The 23,126-nt window shown below is 38.5% G+C and overlaps 1 protein-coding gene across 5 annotated transcripts in view; it reads right to left on the bottom strand.

Annotated features, from left to right (window-relative positions):
* golga3 (golgin A3) overlaps positions 1 to 23,126 on the bottom strand; it is a 73,788-nt gene that overhangs the window by 33,495 nt on the left and 17,167 nt on the right. For 3 of the 5 annotated variants that reach the window (XM_060843402.1, XM_060843400.1, XM_060843401.1), the window contains exons 3-10: positions 14,655 to 15,044; positions 11,360 to 11,472; positions 8,601 to 9,277; positions 6,322 to 6,433; positions 5,213 to 5,519; positions 2,237 to 2,439; positions 1,545 to 1,682; positions 543 to 704 (exon numbers count right to left, since the gene is read on the bottom strand). In XM_060843402.1, the coding sequence (XP_060699385.1) occupies positions 543 to 704; positions 1,545 to 1,682; positions 2,237 to 2,439; positions 5,213 to 5,519; positions 6,322 to 6,433; positions 8,601 to 9,277; positions 11,360 to 11,472; positions 14,655 to 15,044 (2,102 nt within the window). The remainder of the gene's footprint in view (positions 1 to 542; positions 705 to 1,544; positions 1,683 to 2,236; positions 2,440 to 5,212; positions 5,520 to 6,321; positions 6,434 to 8,600; positions 9,278 to 11,359; positions 11,473 to 14,654; positions 15,045 to 23,126) is intronic. The other 2 variants (XM_060843404.1, XM_060843405.1) reach the window with 2 other exon arrangements.

The following is a 23,126-nucleotide window of genomic DNA, read 5'->3' as shown; positions in this document are numbered from 1 at the left end:
TCCAACCTCTATTTTGAACTCTTAAGTGCACACCTTAGGACTGACCTTCAGCAGAGTACGAAGGAGCACTGCACCGTCAGAGATGCTGTTTTTCTGTAGACATTAATCTTAGGCCTGGTCCGCTGCTCTAATGTTTCGTGTAATATAAAAGTTTCCACGGTACTACTCAAAAGACAGGCAAGGAATGCTTCTGACCTGATATTCTTCCCTCAACCAAAGCTGTCAGTAATTTACCAATTCATCCATTTATTTGTTGTTGGTCTTTGTTGTGAGCAAATGCCTACATTTCTATAAATAATAGCAACATATCAAAAGTAATACAAAAACAACTGGTGTTGGACCAGTTTGTAATGTTCAAAAGGATGCAATAACAAAGCTGCTGAATAAACTAAGGTTATACACATTTTTTTTCCTCTTTTCATAACATATAACTTGACTCCTTTTCTCTTGCCTCACCCACATGGGAAGTGGAGGGTTATTGATGAGAGATAGGCAGCAAAGTGGAGTTATCATAATCAGATGACCATGACCTTGCTCCTCACCTCCTCAAGCTGCCTCTCCAATGCAGTAGCTGAATCAGCAAGTTTCTGAAGGTGTTCACGCTCTTCCTCAAACTCTTCAAGTCTCCGTGACAGATCATCTTCCACCAGTGCCTTAGCTTCTTGGATCTGCTGGAAAGCTTTTTCCTGATCCAACATATCAACCTAAGGCAACAAAGGGCATTTTCAAATACTTTTTAAAAAATCACAAAATTTGTGGACCGATGAAGTCACATTTGACAAGGAAATAATTCAATAGTAGTGGTTCAATCATGAATAATTTAATAACAGCTATAATGAAACAATTAAGACCGCTTCTCTCAAGTTGCCATACCATGAAATGCAAATGAGTTTCTAGACTGGATCCTTCTGCACTGTAGCACTGCATCACTGCATGAAAGGCTGACTTGGGTCTACAGTTTTGGGGTAATGAATCCTATTTATTGTACTTTCAATAGCTCACTACTAAAGATCAATGCAGTTAATGTAAAAAAACAATCTTGTGACAAACAATTATATTAAATCAAATGAATAAATAAATTACAATGATGTACAAAAATTAAAATTTCCTATTGTAATGAAGGATGACATAAATAGAACTAAAACCATTTTAACAAGTGAGAAATGCATCTTCATTCTTCTTCAGGAGGATACGTGAAAATGTAAACAACTTGTTCAATTGGTCTTCTCTTCATGATCATCTGGTGTGACTGAAATTATAATGATCTCACACTAGTGATCACTACGGTGCACTCATTACCTGGCAAACAGGTCTAGGCAAACTTTTTAAAGATTGTTTTACATTTCATCATGAAAGGATTACAACACATTGACAATGCTAAAAAACTCTTTCAAGAACAAAAAAATTGTTTCAATGCTTTGCAGGACTAAATGTTAAAAGAAACTAGAATCAAATTTAAACTTTGTTGACAGTTGCAGAGTCATGCACAGACCTCTCAGTCACAGGAAATTAGTACAATTCATTTTTTAGTGCTACATCTTTACCTCAATATTTTGTAGGTGCATTGCAATACGCTCCTTTTCCTTGATTGATCTCTGCTGAGTATCTGTAAGTTGTTGAGAAAGAGTCACATTCTCAATTTTCAGATGCTCCAGCATTGCTGCTTGGGTCATGTGACCAGCCTGCAAGTAAAACAAAACCATCTCCACTGAAACAATGGCAGAACCACAAAACTCAGAGAATGCAAAAAAAAAACTGTTTTGAGTGTACCATAAACAATATTTTAAAAGCAAAATACTGCAGAATGCTGGAGAACTAAAAAAATGCTGGAGAAACTCAGCAGGTCTGGCAGCATCTCCAAAGAGAGAAACAGTTCTAAAGTCATATCAAAACATTTCTCTCTCCACATACGTTGCCAGACCTGAATTTCTCTAACACTTAATTTGAATTATAAATTATAATTTTACTTGGTTTCATGTCAAGTTGCAGTTTCTCTCCAGTAAATCATTTCAAGATTAACTTTAACCAGATTCTGTACTCACTTATAGATAACCCAAGGCAAAATAGTAACAGCCACATATTTAAATATACATATTAAAGTGATATAATTTTTTTTTAAAAAGTCATTGGCTATATGTGATATCCACACTAAACTTTGAATGCAAAAACAGCAAAACGGTTTAGGCTAAGTGGAACACGAGTACCGAAAGGTTATAAAAATCTCATGGTACCTTACCTGCACATTTGCCATTTCGCTCTGTAACCGAACTCTCGCCTCTTGTGCCAGTGTCAGCTGCTGCTGGTACCATAGCCTGACTTGCTGCAGAGAAGCTATTTCTGATTGGGAAGCCTTGAGCTGGCTTGTCAGAGTGGCGCGGTCCAATTGTACCTGCTGAAGCTGGCTCTGCAGGACTGTCATTTGTTGTTGAATAGCATGAACTGGGGGAAAAAAAATTAAACACACTTCAGAATAATAATTTGCAGGCCAGTTTCTTCTATCTACATTTTGCTTACATCAGCCACTTATTTAGTTTAAACTAATGTCCAGAACAATGTAACCACAGACAAAAACAAGCACATAACTACACCTTTCATAGTCAACTGGAAGGATAGCATGAAAATACTCACTAAACCTAACACACTAATTGTTCATGTAACTATTAAAATCTCTCCTGTCGAAACATTATTCAATTAGGCAATTATTACATAATATCTATAAAGAACACATTGATTAAAAGGAATGGTTAGGAAACAGCAAGCAGAGAATAGCGATGATGGGCCTTTTTCAGAGTGGCAGGCTATAACAAAGTGTAATTGCACAATATCAGTGTTAATGCTCCAATTATTTACAATCTATAACAATGACATGGAAATTGGTGCCAAATATATGGTACTCAAGATTGCTAATGATTTCAATATAGGTCGGAAATTTGACAGGAACATTTCCAGGGCCTACAACTGAATATATACAGGTTAAATGGGTGCAAACAAATTTGGCAAACCTACTATTACGTAGGAAAATGCGAATGCGTTCATTTTAATGGGCAGAACATAAAAGAGGATACTATTTGAATGGAGAGAGACTGCACAATTCTAAGGTACAGATAGACCGGAGTGTAAATGGTACGTAGAATTCCTATACGTCGTAGGCCCATAGAGTCCACATTGATCTTCCGAACAGCTTTCCACCCAGAACGGTCCTCCACCACATATCCCTGTAACCCTGCATCTCCCATGGCCGATCAACCTAACCTGCACATCTTTGGACTGTGAAATGAAACCAGAGCACGGGTGTTTTTGGGGGGGGGGGGGGGGGGGGGGGATTGACTTCACCGCAAGAAATGACATCACCAACCCAAACAAATAGAAAGCGGGAATTTTCAGCATTGCTTCGCCTGATGCTCACTGAGGATGTTACCCAGTAGGGTAACAAAACTCCTGAAAATGAGCCTCGCAGCTCAGCAAGCAAGCCTACATCCAGAAAGGCAAATTAATTGTTTTCATTTGTTGCAAGAGCAATTGAATATAGAAGTAGGGACTTGTTACTCCAGTTGTACAGAGCATTTGTGAAATTTCATATGGAATAATGTGTATACTTCTGTTTTCTTTTGAAATTGAAAACAGTGTTGTGCATAGTTCAGAGAAGATTCATTTCACTCACTGCTGGAATGAGGCAGTTAACCTATGAGGAAAGCTTGGACAGGCTGGGCACGATATCCATTGGTGTTCAGAAAAATGGCAGACAATCTTATTGAAATATACAAGATCCTGAAATGATTTGTCAGGGTAGATACTGACAGGGTATTTCCTTGTGTGGAGAGAGAGTTAAAGAATAAGTGATCCTGCTTTAAAGGTATAGATGAGAATTCTGTTGGTATGTAGAATTCTCTTCTCCATATAGTGGAAACCATGTCAATGAATACATTCAAGGCAAAGTTAAGACAGATTTTTGATAGACATAAGAAATCAAGGGCTATAGAGAGGGAAGACAGGAAAGTGGGATACAGACACAAACCAGATCAACCATGACAGAGCAAGCTTGAAGGACTGAATGGCTTAATACTGCTCCTAAGTCCCATATGCCTAACAAGGGTGGCACGGTGGCACAGTGGTTAGCACTGCTGCCTCACAGCGCCCGAGACCCGGGTTCAATTCCCGACTCAGGCGACTGACTGTGTGGAGTTTGCACGTTCTCCCCGTGACTGCGTGGGTTTCCTCCGGGTGCTCCGGTTTCCTCACACAGTCCAAAGATGTGCGGGTCAGGTGAATTGGCCATGCTAAATTGCCCGTAGTGTTATGTAAGGGGTAAATGTAGTGGTATGGGTGGGTTGTGCTTCGGCAGGTCGGTGTGGACTTGTTGGGCCGAAGGGCCTGTTTCCACACTGTAAGTAATCTAATCTAATCTAATTCTAAAATTCAATACTAACCAATCCAACAAATTTTGGAAATTAAGAAAGAGTATGTAGCTCGTTAGGAAATTATACCTTGGGAGCTCTAAAAGCATAATTCACTGTTGAAAATTATAGAAGTATTTGCAACAGTTTAATGTGGATTTCACGATACTATGAAGTCTTTACACTTAAAATTTCATACAATTCAGGAGACAGACTGAATGGTCACATGAGAGATTGTACCAAGTCTATTAAAAATAATCTGGCTAGAAACTTACATTTATCTGACATCTTTAAAGTAAGAAACATCCTACGGTCTCCATAACTGGACAATCAGTTCCAGCCAGTAACCTGAGAAATTGGATTCCCCATTTATGTTGAATTCATTATTCTACTTTGGGTTGATACAGTGGTTTCATTGCCCCAAACCAGGGAGAGGTAGTAGGAAGGGGGGGGTAAGGATGAGTTTATTTAGCTACTCTTAGTGGGAAGAGTGAGAAAGAACTGGCTTGGGCTCCATGATGTCCCACAAGCCAACAGCCTCCAATACATATTAGGAAAGGTCACTGGACCTGAAACGTTAATTCTGATTTCTCTTCACAGATACTGCCAGACCTGCTAAACTTTTCCAGCAACTTCTGTTTTTTTTTTAATTTCCAATACATATTACCTGGGTGTATACAGGAAAAAGCAAAAAAGAGCAAGTTAATGGGTATCTGGCAAGAATCAGAACATCAGATATAGGAGAGGAGAAGACCAAAAAGCAGAAGCTATAACATGCTCCTACTAATCAAAGATTCAATTATTCTGTAAAGACATACCGGAGTCATTTCTGCTGGAGAGTGCCTGCTGCATTTCTGTGACTTTTCCCACCAGTCTCTGGTATTGCTCCTCTGATACCTGAAGATCATTGTTGAGTGCAGCTAAGCTGGCATTCTTAGACTCAAGATTCGTCTGCAGCTCAGTCATGGCCTGTTCGAGGCTGGAACATGTTTGTCGTAAGGTGTTTACTTCAGAGTTCAACATACTCTGCTTTTCCTCACTGAGCACCTTCTGCTCATTTTGTGCCTGTAGTTGCGCATTTAAAGCTGCTAATTGAGCCTGCAATTCAGTCTTCTCTTTCAAACCCTTAGAAATTAAAAAGAATGTTCATGATGCCCTATTTACCCTTAATAAAGATTGGTTATACTTTTTCTTTAATTGCTTCAACATCAATGTCAGGATACCCCAGACTGAGCATGTAAGCTTCCTTTAAAGAAAAAATATGCAAACCCAATTCACATGAATACAAAGAACTTCACAGTTTTAGGAATTCAAAAAAAATCTATTATTATCTACAAGCCAAGTAAGTGACATTTTGAAATTTTATATCGCTTGTGGGAGTTATGAAGAAGAAAGTACTTGCACAAATATTTCTAACACTACTATGAGCAGTCAAAAGCTTCCAAAACCTGAATCATACCAGTTAAGCAAGGAATACCAAAAAAAGTGAATCCCCTCCCCCCGCAACCGTCTCATTCTCCACTCATCCACCACAACACACACACACACACAAAAATGTAAGACACAGTGACACATCTACAGTGCACTTCTTTGGATTCTCATAATTTAAAAAGCATCTATAGAAACATTAAAAACCTCCTTATTTTCAACAATACGTCCAATGGATTAAAAAGGTCTATTTGGTTCAATTGGTTAGCATTGAGAAAAGCATGTCAAAAAATGGAGAAGCATCTCATGAGTATCTACCAACTAGAGACAATCAAAAACTATTTGGGTAATTGGGTAACCAAAAATCTACTTTGCTGAATGACAGTGATTTTAAATGTCGGGCCATTTTGTTCTCTTCCCTTTTCTCTCTTGTCCAGCCCCTTCCATCCCTCACCCCATCCTAAGCACAGCACAGGACAATGAAAATAGTATTTTTCACCTCGTTAGCTTCAGAAGACAGAGCTTCCAATTGCCCCTCAAGTCGCATTTTTTCTTTCAGAATTTGCATCAGGTCATCGTGAGATTCTGCCACAGAGCTTTCCACAGAGATACTGCATAACAAAATTATAAACATAGCTGACTTCAAACACACCATTCACTTTGTAGTCATTTAAAAAGCAAACAATTCTAGCAACCCCATTATATTTCGAATTCACATGCAACCCTCTAATTCTGTTTTATTTGTGGTAAATGGGTGCATATGCTCCACTAACACAACTCAAACTTTTGTTAATAGCTGTTCACAATGCAATGACCATAGCACGAGACAAAATTGATCACAGTACCAATCTAGCTATTGTGCAATCAACGAGAGTTATGGCTTCATTATTTCCAAAGCCTTAACCTTATTAACTCATGGGACATCAGTATCACTAAGACAGGACCAACAGCAAATGCCCCCCCTTAAAAAAGGAATCCAGTGATTCCACTGGGCTTTCAAAACAATCCAGAAACTTCCTAGTCACAAACAATGATAGTCATTCAGGCCAGAGCCCTTAGTCATTCCCGATGAAGGACTCTGGCCCAAAATGTCAATTCTCCTGCTCCTTGGATGCTGCCTGACCTGCTGTGCTTTTCCAGCAATACATGCTCAACACCAACAATGATAACATATTTTATGATGAGGCAGTGCCGGTGTTGGACTAGGTGGACAAGGTTAAAAATCACAACACCAGGTCCAACAGGTTTATTTGGAAGTAAAAACTTTCGGAGCCTTGCTCCTTCATCAGATAGTTAGTGAGGCAGGATCATCGGACGTAGAAATGCTGTTATTTTATTTTTTTCAATTCCTTCGATAACATGGTGGGAGCCAAGCCAGTTTCTCTAGGTTAATAGTTTAGACCTTTGCATTACTAGACAAGTAACAAAACTATGCTACTGTCCCTGCTATTATTGATGCAATAAACATTAAAATCAATAAAGGAATAGAATTAATATATTATTTATTTTGCCTTAGACTTTGAATTCACTTTTAGAAGGAGAAACAAGGCCAGTCCCAAAAAAGACATTCCCATAAGGGGAGGAACAGAATTAGGCCATTCAGCCCATCAAACCTGCTCCATCTTTCAATGAAATCTTGGCTTGATAATCCTCAACTCCACTTTCCTACTTTTTCCCCATGATACCTAGCTCCTTCATCGATTAAACATCTACCCATCTCAAGTCTGGAGTCCACTTAATGACACAGTCTGAACAGCTTTGTGGTAAGGAATTCCAAATTCACTTCCTTTAGAAGAAGAAATTCCTCCTCATCTCTGTCTAAGGCAGCTCCTTAGTCTGAGATTATGACCTGGGGTTCAGATTCTCCCACAAGGGGAAACACCCTCTCTGAATCCACCCTGACAAGCCTCATAAGAATCTTTTATGTTTCAATAAGGTCACTACATGTTAAGGGAGGTGATGGCCTAATTGTACTACCATTAGAACATTAATTCAGGCACCCATATTAAGTTCTGGGGACCCAGGTTCAAATCACACCATAGCAGATACTGGAATCTCAATTCAATAAAAACTTGGGATTAAGAGTCAAATGATGGCCATAAAACTGTTGCCTATTGTCAGAAAATGCCCTTTAGGGAAGGAGATCTGCCAACCTTACATAGCCTGGCCTACAGGTGACTCCAGACTCTCAGCAATATGGTTAACCCTCTGGGCAATAAACACTGGTCTGGCCAATTATATCCACATTGAATGAATAACAAAAAAAACCTCTCACTCTTCCAAAATACTAATGAGTACAGGATCAGCCTAATCAACTTTTCACAATTCCACCGTAAAACAGACCTATCTAGTGAACAGTTTCTTTTGCTGCCAGTATAACCGTTAGATCAGGTGAACAAAAGGGTTCACTATTCTAGGTACAGTCTAACTAGTGTCTTATACAATTTTAGCAAGTCTTCCCTGTTTTTATGCTCCTACTCTAAACATCAATGAATTTTGCTTTTTAAAAATTGATATAGTCAGCATTTTATCAAATAAATATACTATAAGCATTATTAAGCCAATTTGATAAAATAGATGCGACATTAAGGGTATTTTGTCTTTTATCATTCTAAAGATTCTGATTGCAAAGTGCAATCCTTAAACACTTGGTTTCTATGAAGAATTCACAGGTCATCTTAACAAAAGTTTTTTTTGTCGAATAAAATATTAAAATAGTGAATTTCCTTTTAACAACTCCTATGTCAAGTTCTTTCAGCATATCACTTGCACAGTTACCTGCTGGAAATACTGTCTCTCCTGCTCCGCACTGCTCCATTCACTTCCTGATGGTCGCTCTGATGCTCTGCTGCCGCAGCCTGTAACACCTCCCCAATAGAAGGAAACTGCCCCATGTCATTTGATAATATTTCTTGCCCATCAACAGTGTATGTGTTTTTTTGCCTGCTGTCCAGCACCGACATAGTCCCATAAATACCAGTGGTAGATATACTGCTGTACGAGGAACTATCACTTTCAATTTCATCTTGCCTCGCACCCAGATCGCTGCCATCTATCTCAGAGTTGTTGTCCTCAATATGCAATGAACTCTCCAATTTATCATTTTCTAATGCAAGGCCTATTTCAGATATGACAGATGTGGATGAACCAGTCCTGTTCTGGGATAATGTTTCCACACTGGAAGACCTCCCAATACTACTGCTGGCCTCTGAACTATCTGTTTTATAATCCGCAAGGGATCGTATTTTGCTGGTCTTTGAATGCCGCAAAGTCTTCTCATCTTTAAGAGCATTTGGCATTCCAAGGCTGCCCACTTTGGGTCCTCGTGGAACACTGGTCCTCAGGAATGAGTACTCCGTAGTCAAGTTGAGTGTATTAGCTCTTGGAAGTACTTCTGGGTGGAACATCAACTCTGGGTCCAATGTACTGCTGAGTCGATTTTTTGATTGCTTGGACTGAAAGATAAAAGTAGACACATGGTTCTGAAAAGTTGTTCCTCAACAAAGCAGGTTTTCATTCTGTGAAATACATAAATGAGCCTTTTCAAACACTGCTGCCTAGTAAAATGGTAGCATTACTGGAATTTGGAAGTGCAAGAGGTGACTTGATTAAAATGTATAAGATTCTAAATAGTATTCTGAAGGTGGATGAAGAAAGTATATTTCCTCTTGTAGATCAGTGAAGACTAGAGGGTGCTGTTTTAAAATCAACTCTGGGTCCCTCTAAACCATTCCTATTCATATACCCACCCAAATCCCTCAAACGTTGCAATTGTACCAGCCTCCACCACTTCCTCTGGCAGCTCATTCCATACATGTATCACTCTCTGCGTGAAAAAGTTGCCCCGTAGGTCTCTTTTATGTCTATCTCCTCTCACCCTAAACCTCTGCCCCCTAGTTCTGGACTCCCAGACCCAGGGAAAAGACTTTGTCTATTTACCCTATCCATGCCCCTCAATTTTGTAAACCTCTGTAAGGTCACCCCTCAGCATCTGACGCTCCAGTGAAAACAGCCCCAGCCTGTACAGCCTCTCCCTATAGCTCAAATGCTCAAACCCTGGCAACATCCTTGGAAATCTTTTCTGAACCCTTTCAAGTTACACAACATCTTTCCGCTAAGAAAGAGACCAGAATTGCATCAATATATCAACAGTGGCCTAACCAATGTCCTGTACAGCTGCCACATGACCTCCCAACTCCTGTACTCAATACTCTGACCAAAAAAGGAAAGCATACCAAACACCTTCTTCATTATCCTATCTACCTGCAACTCCAGTTTCAAGGAGCTATGAACCTGCACACCAAGGTCTCTTTGTTCATCCATACTCCCTTGGACCTTACCATTAAGTGTATAAGTCCTGCTAAGATTTGCTTTCCCAAAATGCAGCACCTCGCATTTATCTGAATTAAGCTCCATCTGCCACTCCTCAGCCCATTGGTCCATCTGGTCAAGATCCTGTTGTAATCCGAGGTAACCCTCTTCACTGTCCACTACACCTCCAATTTTGGTGTCATCTGAAAACTTACTAACTATACCTGTTATGCTCACATCCAGATCATTTATGTGAATAACAAAAAGTAGGAGGACCCAGCACCGATCCTTGTGGCACTCCACTGGTCACAGGCCTCCAGTCTGAAAAACAACCCTCCACCACCACCCTCTGTCTTCTACCTTTGAGCCAGTTCTGTATCCAAATGGCTAGTTCTCCCTGTATTCCATGAGGCATAACCTCACTAATCAGTCTCCCATGGGGAACCTTGTCAAATGCCTTACTGATGTCCATATGGATCACATCTACCACTCTGCCCTCAATCCTCTTTGTTACTTCCTCAAAAAATTCAATCAAGTTTGAGAGACATTATTTCCCATGCACAAAGCCATGTTGACTATCCTTAATCAGTCCTTGCCTTTCCAAATAGATAGGCATGTGGAAATCAAAACACAGCCAAATCATTCAGTCAATCTTATTGAATGGCACATCAAGTTTTTGGGCATAGTGGGCTATTTCTGCTCCAATTATATATGCTCATATTTAACAGACATTGTAGCCAGAACAACAAAAGAACTATCTTTCATTATTTACTAAGTTCTATATGATTAAATGAGTTCAAGTCTTCTTCCTGGCCTCACTTATCAATTTATTTTACCCTATAGTATTTGATTATAGTTTTCTCCTTAGCCTAACTGAAGCGTCAATTTTCAAACCCTAGCATCCATGCTTCCTTCTACCCTAGTATCAGTGACAGAGCCTGCATGAACCTCTGACTTGCTACGTCCACTGAAAGACACAGATGGCACCTTTGATTAATGTCTCACCTGACACCAACGTAACATATTTGCGATGCAGATCAGAAGTTATCAGCTTAGACTGCACTCAAATCCTAAAACGGGACTTGAATGCACAATCTTTCACCTTCACTGCTAAGCCAAGTTGACATTGATTAATTATAAGTTGTGTAGGGTCGCAAATGAAGTAGAAATAAAGATCAGCTGTATCTCTTGACCCTCTCCTACCAGTTTTATTCCAGCACACTTACTCTCTGCTGATGTCTTTGCACTCTGTACTGCTTAAGCTGCTCTTCAAGACGTCGTTGAGCCTGTGAACGTATCTGTTCTTCATTCTGTTCTTTCAAAGAAGGATCCACAGTACCTGATTTCAAAACAAAATCATAAATTCAAACCACCTATATAACTCTTAAATCTACTTATAATGCAAACAAGCAGAATTACAATTAAAATTATAGCAAAATTTACTCTTAACGTTGTTTAGTTAGAAAAATGTCTAGTCTGTTCGCAGGCTTCATTTGCTAAAGCTTCAACTTTTTTTTCAAAAAAAATCCTTCACCTGAAATATTTATAAATACTTTCCACTTCATCTTTTCAAGACTTGTACATTGCCATGGTCACCTCAATTCTCAAACTAGACATAACCTCCACTTTTGCACAGACAAGCAGCCTCAGTTAAACTAGATCATATATGAAATACTCCTTTCACTTGTTAAATTCTCTTTCCCTTAATTATGATAATGTTTTAATCTTTTTTAAAAGATTATAACTGGGTTGGCTTTTACTGCCATTTCAGGCAATATATTCCACAACATCACAACCCACTGCATTAAAAATAAAATGTTGCCCTCTCATATCAGGTTCTTTTGCTGAAAAACAAAAACCAGTCATCACAGATTTGAGTATCTGTACACTCATCATTGGAAACAGTTTCTTCTCATTTAGTTTATCAAAAACCTTCATGATTTTGAATATCTTTATTCAATCCAGTCTCATCAAAAGAAGAAAGTCACGCAAAAATACCAGAATCTAAACCTTACCAATGTTTCAGGTTACACAATCTGGTCATAATTTGTTTACTTTTTCTTAAGACCATATTGAATACCTCCCAGTAATAACTTGCTTTGTATCCTTCTTCCATTAGAGGGGTAGGCGATGAGAGTCAGATGAACATGAATAGAGACTCGCTTAGTGTGGAAGCTCAGTCAATTAACTGTATAAACAATTGGAATGTACAGAAATTCACTACTAAAAGCAAATTGCAAAAACTGCTATGGTTATATGGAGATAGCTGTGAAAAGATCGATTATATAACTAGACAAAAATCGCACTGCAGTTTATTTAATAGATTTTTATAGAATCTATGTTACCTACATATTGCAAGAACCAACCTGTAAATCAGAAATCAAAAAAATTCAGACAGTGCAACTGTAATAACCCTCTGGACACTTGCTGAACAATAGCAGCTACCTGCACAAACCTTCACCTGTATAAATGTCTCACAACAGGGAGCCAACGTAGCTGAAGAAGAACTCATTCCGCAGCAGAAACAGACCTGTTGGAAACTGTGAAGGGCATTATAGCTCCTTAACCTATCGAAAGGATGATATAACATCACATTATACCAATGATTTAAAATGTCACACATACCCAGCAATATCAACCATGAATGTACATTTAAGTTTAATAGGTCAGTAAGTCCAATGACAAAATAAATTGCATAGGCCTGGTGACTTCGTAAAAAAAAAATTACTTCTCATTTCAAACCAGCAACAGCCTGAATGTCAGCATACCAACATCTGACACATCAGAGTTCTCAAAGCCCTGCTACAGTTAATCTCCATCAAACCAAAGAGCTGACTGGGATTACACAACTTCTCGCAGTGTCAACCTCACCACAGATCCACCAACATGGTAGCTTAATTGAAGGTCTGGGCAAATGGCTTCATAGTGAGGGAATAAGATTGGGATTTCATTTTTCTCTTCTGTGCAGATGGATCACTAAACAGGAGACCGTAAATACTGCACAATCAACAAGCTGATTTTGGCAGGGAAATAATTTCAATCTGTAGCTGCAATTGTAACAAACAGGAATTGATATCAAACTCAAAGTACTGAGAATTTGAACTCTCACAATGACCAAATTCAGTAAATATAGATACCTCATATCTGGATTCAAAACATTTTCATTAATACAAACTATGTGACTCATGGTATAGACATACAAACAAGAAACACAAAGCTGAAAACATTGCAAACAAAAATAAATCAAAGGCATTGGAGTTTTAGAGAAGCAGCATACAATGTCACACAAAGCTGGGCTTAGTTTGTGTTTTACAACCAACTAAATTCAAGAAAACTAAAATAGACCAACTACAATATTTCTTGCAGAACTCTATTTGCTCCTTCTAATTCCTTAAACGAAAATTCTCACGGGGGCTGCAACTCTTACAGAGCGCACAGCAACACTATCCTGTAAAATGAAGTGGTTACTACAACCTTGGACTGATCTTCCAACTTTGTCCATTCTCCAACAGCAAGGAATTTCATCCAAAACTGCACAAACAAAAAAAGTTGTCTATGTTGGCATTCTGCCTCTTACAAAATACACACTATAAAAGTAACAAAAAGGTTTGAGTTAACGTGCCTGAATTGGCCATAATTGATGTGGCTTGCTACTTTGTCACCATTTGTTTTAAGAATGCAGTCAAGGTGCACTGCAACAACTATTGGAAAGCTGATTTAAAAATTTGCCGTCTATGATGCATTTTTAAAAAAACAGATTCTTATAATGCAATATTTATAACACTGTTGTGTTAAATACTGGCCTCACATCATCTGGTTATTTTAAAAATCTGCCAAGGAAGAGACATCAGAGAGGATCCACACCAAATCTGGTCCAACAGCAACCTACTAAATGGATAAATAAAGAATTTGGAAAAACAGGTAATTTTGATTTTGTTGCATGTCATTACATTAAAGGAACACATTTAATGTGTAACGCAAAAGGTTTCTACAGGATTGTAGAACAAAAGTTGAAAACTGCATTATACTGAATCATAGCAGCTGCTACACAACAAATTGAAATAAATTTCAACTTGTCTAAAACTTTGCTATCTACAGCTGCAGTAAACCTCATGTACCCCCTTGCCTCACCAACCTGCATTGACTCCCTGTTAAATTGACTTAAATACAGAATCAATGAACTCATTTGCTATAATGGCTTCATCTCACCTCTGCTACTGCCATCAGCTCCAATGTGGTGACAATTTCCAAAATCATTCATGGAAGTCAATTCTGCTAAGTTATTTGTACTGATGCAGAGAAGTATCTTGTGACAGGAGGTATGAAAAACTCCCAGCTTAAAACATGAATGCCATTCCTAAAAAGACATTTCTATGGCAGCACATGCAAAGAAAGAGACAGCACATGGAGTTGCCAGCTTGATCAAGCAAGCTTTAAAAGCATGCCAAAATTTGGCAGAGAGTGAAGTTCAAAAGAGGAGGAAGGAGGGTGGAAGAGCCACCTCTATAAATAAATGCTTACACAAATCGGTTTCTTGCATAGGAAGACTTATAATGAGCGACTGCAAAGCTTCACATTTTTGAACAAGCATCTCAGATTTAGCTGCCTGAGGATTCTTTAAGTTGTCATGGAAACCATCCACACCTGGGGAAGGCTGTGTGCACTCATCAGATCTGCACATTGGTGCCTGACTTTCTGGTGAGGTAGAGACTGCTTGGGGAATGTCAGAAGGCCCAGTGGACCTGTAAACGGACTTGGATCCATTCTGACAACCGTCTCCTTCACCATCAGCACCTTTACCACTGGAAGCACACAGTTGCTGGATCTCGCCCTCATGTTTGCCTGAGATACTGCTGGCGTCCATGGCTGCTCCAATGCTTGGCACCTTATCAGTACTGTTCACATAGGTACCTATGAAAAATGAAGCACAGTTAGCAACTAGTACCATCCTATTCTACACTTAACACCAACTGAAAAATGAAGCCCGACTTATTTTTCCCACCAGTCTTCTCATCATTAGCAAGCTTGTGGAAAAGATTCAATGACTTGATATTTTAGATTTGGGGGGGGGGGGGGGGGGAGTGGGGAGAGAATTTGGGGAAGGAAATGGAGAAAACAGAAAAATGGAGCTAATAATGACAACTAAAATAAGTGAGACTCAATTTTTTTTTCAGTTCAAACTGCACAAAGTTCAGGTTGCATTCCTGATCTAAGGATGATGGAAAACAAGACTATTTTTCATTACAGATATAACCTTCAAAAGTAGGCAAAGTCTTGGAACAAATACTTTTATTTTGTCTCAAAACGCTCATCTGCACACACTGGGTAGAAAGCATCAAACCATTGCTTGCTTAGTGTCACCGGTAATTTTCCAATTTACATCTATTTTAGAGTAGCTCAACATTATGTCCTTCATAGCTTTCATTTCTTTTCAACTTTCTTTTACAAAAAAAAAGAGATGTTCACTTTCTGTGCCAGGACAAGTAAAAAGCTTATCTTTCTGTATATAAAAAAAACAAGTCCAGAACTACATACTGTAGTGCTACCAGGGTTCAGATCTGAATCAAAATTGTTCAATATTATGAACTGATAATAAAAGCACAAAAGTTGCCATTCTCTTTTCAGAAGCACCATTCACATTCTAAACATCAGGATAACGTTCTTTAAAGTTCAATCAAAGTAGCATCATCCCAAAACAACTACTTCCACTACCCAAAAAAACAAAGACAGCAGATGCATGGACTCGACACCATTTGTATGTCAGAAACAAAACCAGAAGTTGCTGGAAAAGCTCAGCAGGTCTAACAGCATTGGTGAAGAGAAATCAGAGTTAACATTTCTAGTCCAGCTCTAAGGAAGGGTCACTGGAGCCAAAATGTCAACTCTGATTTCTCTGCACAGATGCTGCCAGACCTGCTGAGCTTTTCCAGCAACTTCTGTTTAATTTACAGCACCCACAGTTCTTTTGATTTTTATATACCAATTCTATGTTCCCCTCCAAGTCTGCACTATTCAGACTTGGAATATGTTGCTGTATCAAATTCCTTGTACTCCTTTCATGACAGCACTATGGATACACCGACACCCCAAGTACTGCAGCAGTTGAGAAAGGCAGCTCACCACCACCTTCTCCAGGACAATTAACAATGGATGATAAATGCTGACCCACATTCCATGAACAAATATAAAAGAAAACTATGAACTTGTTGTGGACAAGAAAAATACCACCAGATTGTTCACTTTTTTTGTCAAGCAGTTTGTTTCTGAAGCTTCTGGATACTCTCGGCACAAACTTTCTTTATACATTTCCTGCTGAGACATGAGCAGCAATCATTCATAGCTGAAAATGCGCAGCAGGTCAGGCTGCATCCAAGGAGCAGGAGAATCAATGTTTCGGGCATGAGCCCTTCTTCTCCTGAAGAAGGGCTCATGCCCGAAACGCCGATTCTCCTGTTCCTTGGATGCTGCCTGACCTGCTGTGCTTTTCCAGCGACTCATTTTCAGCTCTGATCTCCAGCATCTGCAGTCCTCACTTTCTCCTAGCAATCAATCATTCATAATGTCAGACACATCATTACCAAAATAACATTCAAGACAAGCTCAACTTTGTTACACTAAGACCAACTTGGTGTAACCTCAATCTGTGCAAGTAGTTATCACAAGTGACAGTTATGTTAACAAAGCTCTTCAACTTTGGTATGAAAACACCGACCCACTTTTCCCTTTCCGTTCCAAGTATTCTAGATACAATAACAGCACAACTTCCATGACATTTAATAAGTAGTGTCACTGATAATTGCTTTGCATGTATTGATTTAATAAACAAAGATTTCCAAGGAGAATGAAACTGGCTGGTATATCAATTTTATATGCTACAAAATTACTTCAACGCACAATGACGACTTCAGTCAGGTTTACAATTATTGTATTTCAGATTATCCTATTAGCTGGTACATCTTAAAGAAAAAATAAAATTAACATATGAACCAAGTTAATGAATTTTACTTATAACAGCCAAGCCAAACTGGAACAAAATTAATGATCAATAGGGAAAAAAAAGTATCCACAAAAATGAGCTGCAGGCAGAAAATATCAGGAGGTACCTATGACATAAAACCTCTGCATAAACTAGTGTCGTGTTAGAGTGGCTTGCTTGCATTTTCAGGCGGTCCATCAAGAACACAAGTTATTTTTCTTTAATTTTAGATGCAAAGAATAAAAATGCCAACAGATACAATCAGGAGAAAGCAGTTTTCCTTCAAACTAATATTGAATATGTCATGTTAAATCAATAGAAGAGGCCTTAAAACATTACCCCCCTCATTTGGCCTTGGGATTGTTATGAAAAGGTAGGTGTGGACTGTACCTTTAACAGAGTTAAAAGCAACAGAACTACCTTACAAAACCAAGTATTCTGAAAATAACTAAAATAACATTTGGTTGAACAATTCGATTAGCTGGTTGCCTGGAAATGACAAAACAGATTTGAATTAGGCCAATCAGTTTAAATTATACCCCAAAACAAAACCAAACTCCAATCCAGTTTGAATTTAGTATATTGACAATCTTAAATGCCAATGACAATCTGATGCTTTGGATGGTGGGGGGGGTACAAGACCATGGAAAATTGAACAGTTGAGAGGAGAACTGCCAAGCTACCAACATGTAAAGACTGTCTGAAAAATAGCTCTTTTAAAAAGTACCTTTATCGATCAGAAACCTGTGAAGCAGAATCCCCAAGAAGAAAAGATGGCATGAATACACAAGAGAATCAAAAGCTGCTTGGTTTTGAGATAAGAAGTTTTGTACATCTTAATTGGGAGTTTTATCAGACTAGTATTGTGGAAGAGGGAGGGAAAAGATAGGTTAGAGGAAATAAATATAGTTGTTAGTTAATTATTCTCTGTTATACTTTAAGAAATAAAATTGGTAATTTTTAAAATAGTTCTTGGCCTTTTGAATTTTCACAGATTACTGCACAGGAAATCTTTTCTGTATTGCTGTTTTCAATTAAACAGGAGGGTTTACCCAGTGTCATAACAGGATGCAAGCATTGTTACTGAAGCCAGCATTTGTTGCCCATTCCAAAATGCCCTGAAGAATTTGGTGAGGAGTAACCATCTTTAACAGTTAAAGTTCATATGGTGCAGGACACCCACAGTGCTGTTTCAAAAGAATTCCAGGATTTTGACTGAGCAACACTAAATCAATGGTACAGTTCCATGTCAGGACAGTGAGTGGCTTAGAAAGGAAGCTTTAGGTAGTGGGATTCCCAAACATTAGCTACCTCATCCCTCTAGGTGATAGAGGTCATGAGATTGGAAGATGCTGTCCAAGTAGCATTTGCAAAATTGTTGAAGTACATCTTGGTATTATATCCAATCAAACAAATGACTTCTACCTTTTACCAATCTGTATAAAAACTATTTTGTAAAACTGGGTTTCACAACAAAATGGACTCATGGTATTATCACCAGACTACTAACCTAGAAACGCAGGTAATGTTTTGGGACTTGGGCTCAGATCCCACCACTGCAGATGGATTTGAATTCAGTAAAAGTCCAGATTGAAATGATGACTGCAAAACCATTGCCGACTGTCAGAAAAACCTATTTGGTTGTCTAACATATGTGACTTCAGACCCACAGAAAACTCTGGATGACTCTTAACTGTCCTTGACAATTCGGGATGGTCATTAAATGCTGGCCTAGGCAGAGCTGCCTACATCCTGTAAAATATTTTAAATGAAAATGCTTCCCAAACTTCCATTTTTCCAATATTTCCCAATTTGCTTGATGAATAATCTCCACTGAACGCAACTGTTAAAGTTGCATATTACACAAACTTATATTTTATTTTGCTTTGGCAGGATAGCTACCTAAAGTTCATAAAGGTTAAATCCAAAAACAGCAATCTGTGAATTCAATTTCAAAAATATAATAATTTATTACACAATGTTACAGACACAATCATGAATGTTTCCAGAGATTCACTGTAACCCAGCTGACTCACTAATATCCTTCAGGGAGGGAAGTCCATGACTTCTATTGGGGACTCCAGTGACTACATGGTTGACAAATTAACATCACTTAAAACAAGCCAGGAAGCCAGTCAGTTATAATTAACTAGTTCAAAGGATTTACCACATGGATTATAACATACAAACATATGGAAAAGTAGGCCAGTCATTCAAGCTTGCACTACTATTCAATAAAATCATAGTGGATCTGTTTGTGTTCTGAACTCCACATTCCCAACTTCCCTGATAACCTTTGATTCCCCTTGCTGACCAGAATCTACCTACATTCGCTTTAAAAATATTCAATGACTTACATATTTGAACTGAATCATCCACTCTAAACTTCAATGGAAACAACCCACTCATTCTATTTATCAATGTATTAAAATCTCCTCTTAACCACCTCCAACATATTCCTTCCTCAAATAGAGAGACTAAAACTGCACGCAGCATTTGAGTTGCGGTCTCTCCAATGCTCCTAATTAGCTGAAGCCTAACATCCTTATTTGTATGTTCAAAACCTTTCAAATAAAGAATAGCATTCCATTAGACTGCTTGATCACTTGCTGTACCTGCATACTAACTTTGTGTGTCTCAGGTATGAGAACACTTCAACACCTGTGCACCTCAGAATACTGCATTCATTTATCATTTATAGAATACTTCATTCTTCCTGCCAAATGAACAAATTCACATTATATTGTCAGATTTTTGACTCACTCAATCTATATTCTTTTGCAACCTTGTTGTCTTCACAATGTACTTTTCTACTTATCTTTGCATCATCTGCAAATTTAGCTATCATGTCTTCAATCCTCATACATAAGTCACTGGGAATTTTTAAGAAGTGGAGGACTCAGCACAGACACTTATAGGAACTCCACTTGTCAAATCCTGCAAATTACCATTTATACAGTGTTCCTAATTTCTGCCAACCAAAGTTCTATCCATGCTAATGTTTATCACCTACACCACAAGCTCCTAATTTGCAGGATAACATTTGATGTGGAATCTTGTCAAATGGAAATCCAAGTGCAGTACATCAATGAGGCCCCTCTTTCCCCATAAAAAAGCTTGGGGACACATTAGCCTCAAAGACTTGCATCAAATTCAATAACTTCGCAGCCTGATTTTGGTCTTCCATGCTTTTTACCCACCCCCATTTGTATCAAGATATAGGTTGCTTTTAGTACAGCTAACCATTCCCACCCACACTCAGACTTATTATCACATTACATGGATTGCTTTCAACACAACTTGCCCATTCTCTCCCACTCTGCATGCTCATCAATTATTTGACTTTTCTTCTGTTCTGACCTTTGTTTGTCCACCCCTTTCATATCTCTCTCAGGATTCCATCTCTACCAATCTGTTTACCTACACCCCAACTCAAACTTGTCTTCATTAGAATTCCACTGATTCCTAGCTGCTATCAGTTCTGATAAAGAGTCACTGGACTCAAAACGTTAACTCTGCTTTATCTCTTCACAGATATGGCCAGACATCCTGGGTTTCACCTGCAATTTCTGTTTTTGTGAAAATCTATAAGGGTGACTGTCAACTGCCTACTCAACATTTATAGAAGGGCAATAAATACTAACACAGCCAGCAAAGTCCACGTCCTATGAAAGAATAGGGTAAAAAACATTTTGATGAAAGGATTCCACAAAGCTGAGTCAGCCTGCACGCTGGTGGTCCAAATGGAAGGGAGATATATAAGACAAAGTAAACACTTGCAGAGATAAGATAAAGATCAAGGTTTTAAGAATTAAAATGTTAAATTCATTGGGGAACAGGAAACCATTCTAAGTCAACACATAAGAATGGTGGGAGAGCATGACAGAACAGAACATTCAGGACAAGTTGGAAAAGAGAGACCAACAAGTATAGCAGTGGAATAGTGAGACCCGGAGATAATAAAAGCAGAGGGTAAAATGTGTAATCTTTCAATGGGAAAGACACAGGACCTTAAACCTCATTCTTGGTTGCAAAGGATATTCTGATAGTCTAGTTTAATTCAAAACAGAGGTTGGGGAGACAGTTTAAACTAGAGGCAAGTGAGTAGAGTTTACAGCAATGGCAAGATTATAGTTTCAAACTTCCTAGTGTCTAACTGGAGGAAATTATGGTTCATTCAGATTGGGATGTCAGCAAACATTCTACAGCACAGAAGCAGAGCAGGAGTCCAAAGTTGTCATAGAGAGTTAAAGTTTAGTGGTAAGGATTATTAAGGAACTTTATAGGAGAAGGGAAAGCAAGCGAAGCTATCCTTGCCTATCTTTAGAAAATACTCGGAATTTTCCCTTTCAATATTTACTTTGTAAATGAGTTCTCAGAACATTACACCTCACCTGTGCTTATCATAGAATCCCTACAGTGAGGAAACAGGCCATTTGGTCCAACAAGTCCACACTAACCTGCCAAGAGTAATCCACCCAGACATTCCCCTACCTTATTACTTGATATTTACCCCTGACTAATGCGCCTAACCTACACATCCCTGAACACTAGGGCAATTTAGCATGACCAATTCACCTAACCTGCACATCTTTGGATTGTGGGAAGAAACCTGAGGAAACCCATGCAGACATGGGGAAAACATGCAAACTCCATACAGACAGACAGTTGCCTGAAGTGGGAATCAAGGTGCTATGAGGCAGCAGTGCTGACCACTGAGCCATCATGCTCAATAGTTAACCAATAGGGGACAGAGTTGGAAGAAAAGGAGCATTTTTAGTTTTGCAACTTTTAAATAGTCAAATGCTACAGGGATCAGAGGTGAGGCTGCAATTATTTGTAAGGTATATTAAATGACTTGGATGACAGAAGTGAATATATAATTTCCAAGTTTGAGAGTGACTCAAAAAATAGATGAGAAGGCTAGCAGTGCAGAGGCATTTTGGGGTCCTAGTGTATGAATCACAAAATTCCAAGTTCAGCGAGAATTATAGAATGCCTTTATTTCCAAGAGAATGGAGTATAAAAATATAGAACGGTCTTGGTAAAATTATAATTGGCACTAGTCAGATCACAGCTAGAAGTCAGTATACAGTTTTAATTATCTTAGCCATGGAAAGATATACTGGCAATGCAGGCATTCCAGAGAGGTTCACTAAATTTAGAGAAATTTTACAAAGAGAGATTGAGTATTTTCTGCCTGTATTCACTGTGTATTCACTGAGGTTTAGAAAAATAAGAGAACACCTTATAAAAAAGTAAGATTCTTAGTGGGCGTTTCAGGGTAGATGCAGAGAGGATGCTCCCCTGGTAGCAGTCTAGGACTAGAGGACTTATCCATTTATCCAGGTCATCCACTTCACCTGTACCTATGTTTTTGTCGTTATTACCTATTATTTACTTATCTATGCTATTTAACTCTGTGATCTACCTGTATTACTCGCAAGACAAAGCTTTTCACTGTGCCTCGATACACATGACATTAAATTTAATTCAATTCACTTAAGACACAGATTAGGAGGAAAATTCGTCCTTAGAGGGTGGTAAATCTGTGGAATGCCTTACTAGAGCTGTCAAGGCTGGATTGTTAAAATTTTCAAAGATTGAGATGGATTTTCAATCATTAAGGGAACTAAAGTTTATACAGATAAGGCAAGTAAATGGAGTTGAGGACTCTGATCAGGCAGGATCTCATTGCTTTGTAGAGCCAACTTGATGGGCCGAATACTTCTTTTCCTATGTCTTATGCCCTCATGGCACCCTGGGTTATTGACAGCATTGCTGCCTGCATTTATTTTATCATACTGGTCAGTTAGACCTAGTTAATTAACAGCTTCACAAACTTTAAATAAAAATGTTGAACTGCATGACTCTTTACAATCAGAATTTGAGAGAATACTAAAATTCAGACCCTCCTCTCAGAACTAACTTAAAATTGACTGAATAATTCAATTTCTCCAGCAAAGAAACAAGAACACATTTCTGAATCTATATAGGTACATACTTTACCTCACCTA

This window comes from Hemiscyllium ocellatum, chromosome 24, assembly GCF_020745735.1.
Source record: "Hemiscyllium ocellatum isolate sHemOce1 chromosome 24, sHemOce1.pat.X.cur, whole genome shotgun sequence".
NCBI classification, from domain to species: Eukaryota; Metazoa; Chordata; class Chondrichthyes; order Orectolobiformes; family Hemiscylliidae; genus Hemiscyllium; species Hemiscyllium ocellatum.
The sequence above is the reverse complement of the archived record's forward strand: the minus strand, read 5'-3'. Positions and strand labels throughout refer to the sequence as shown.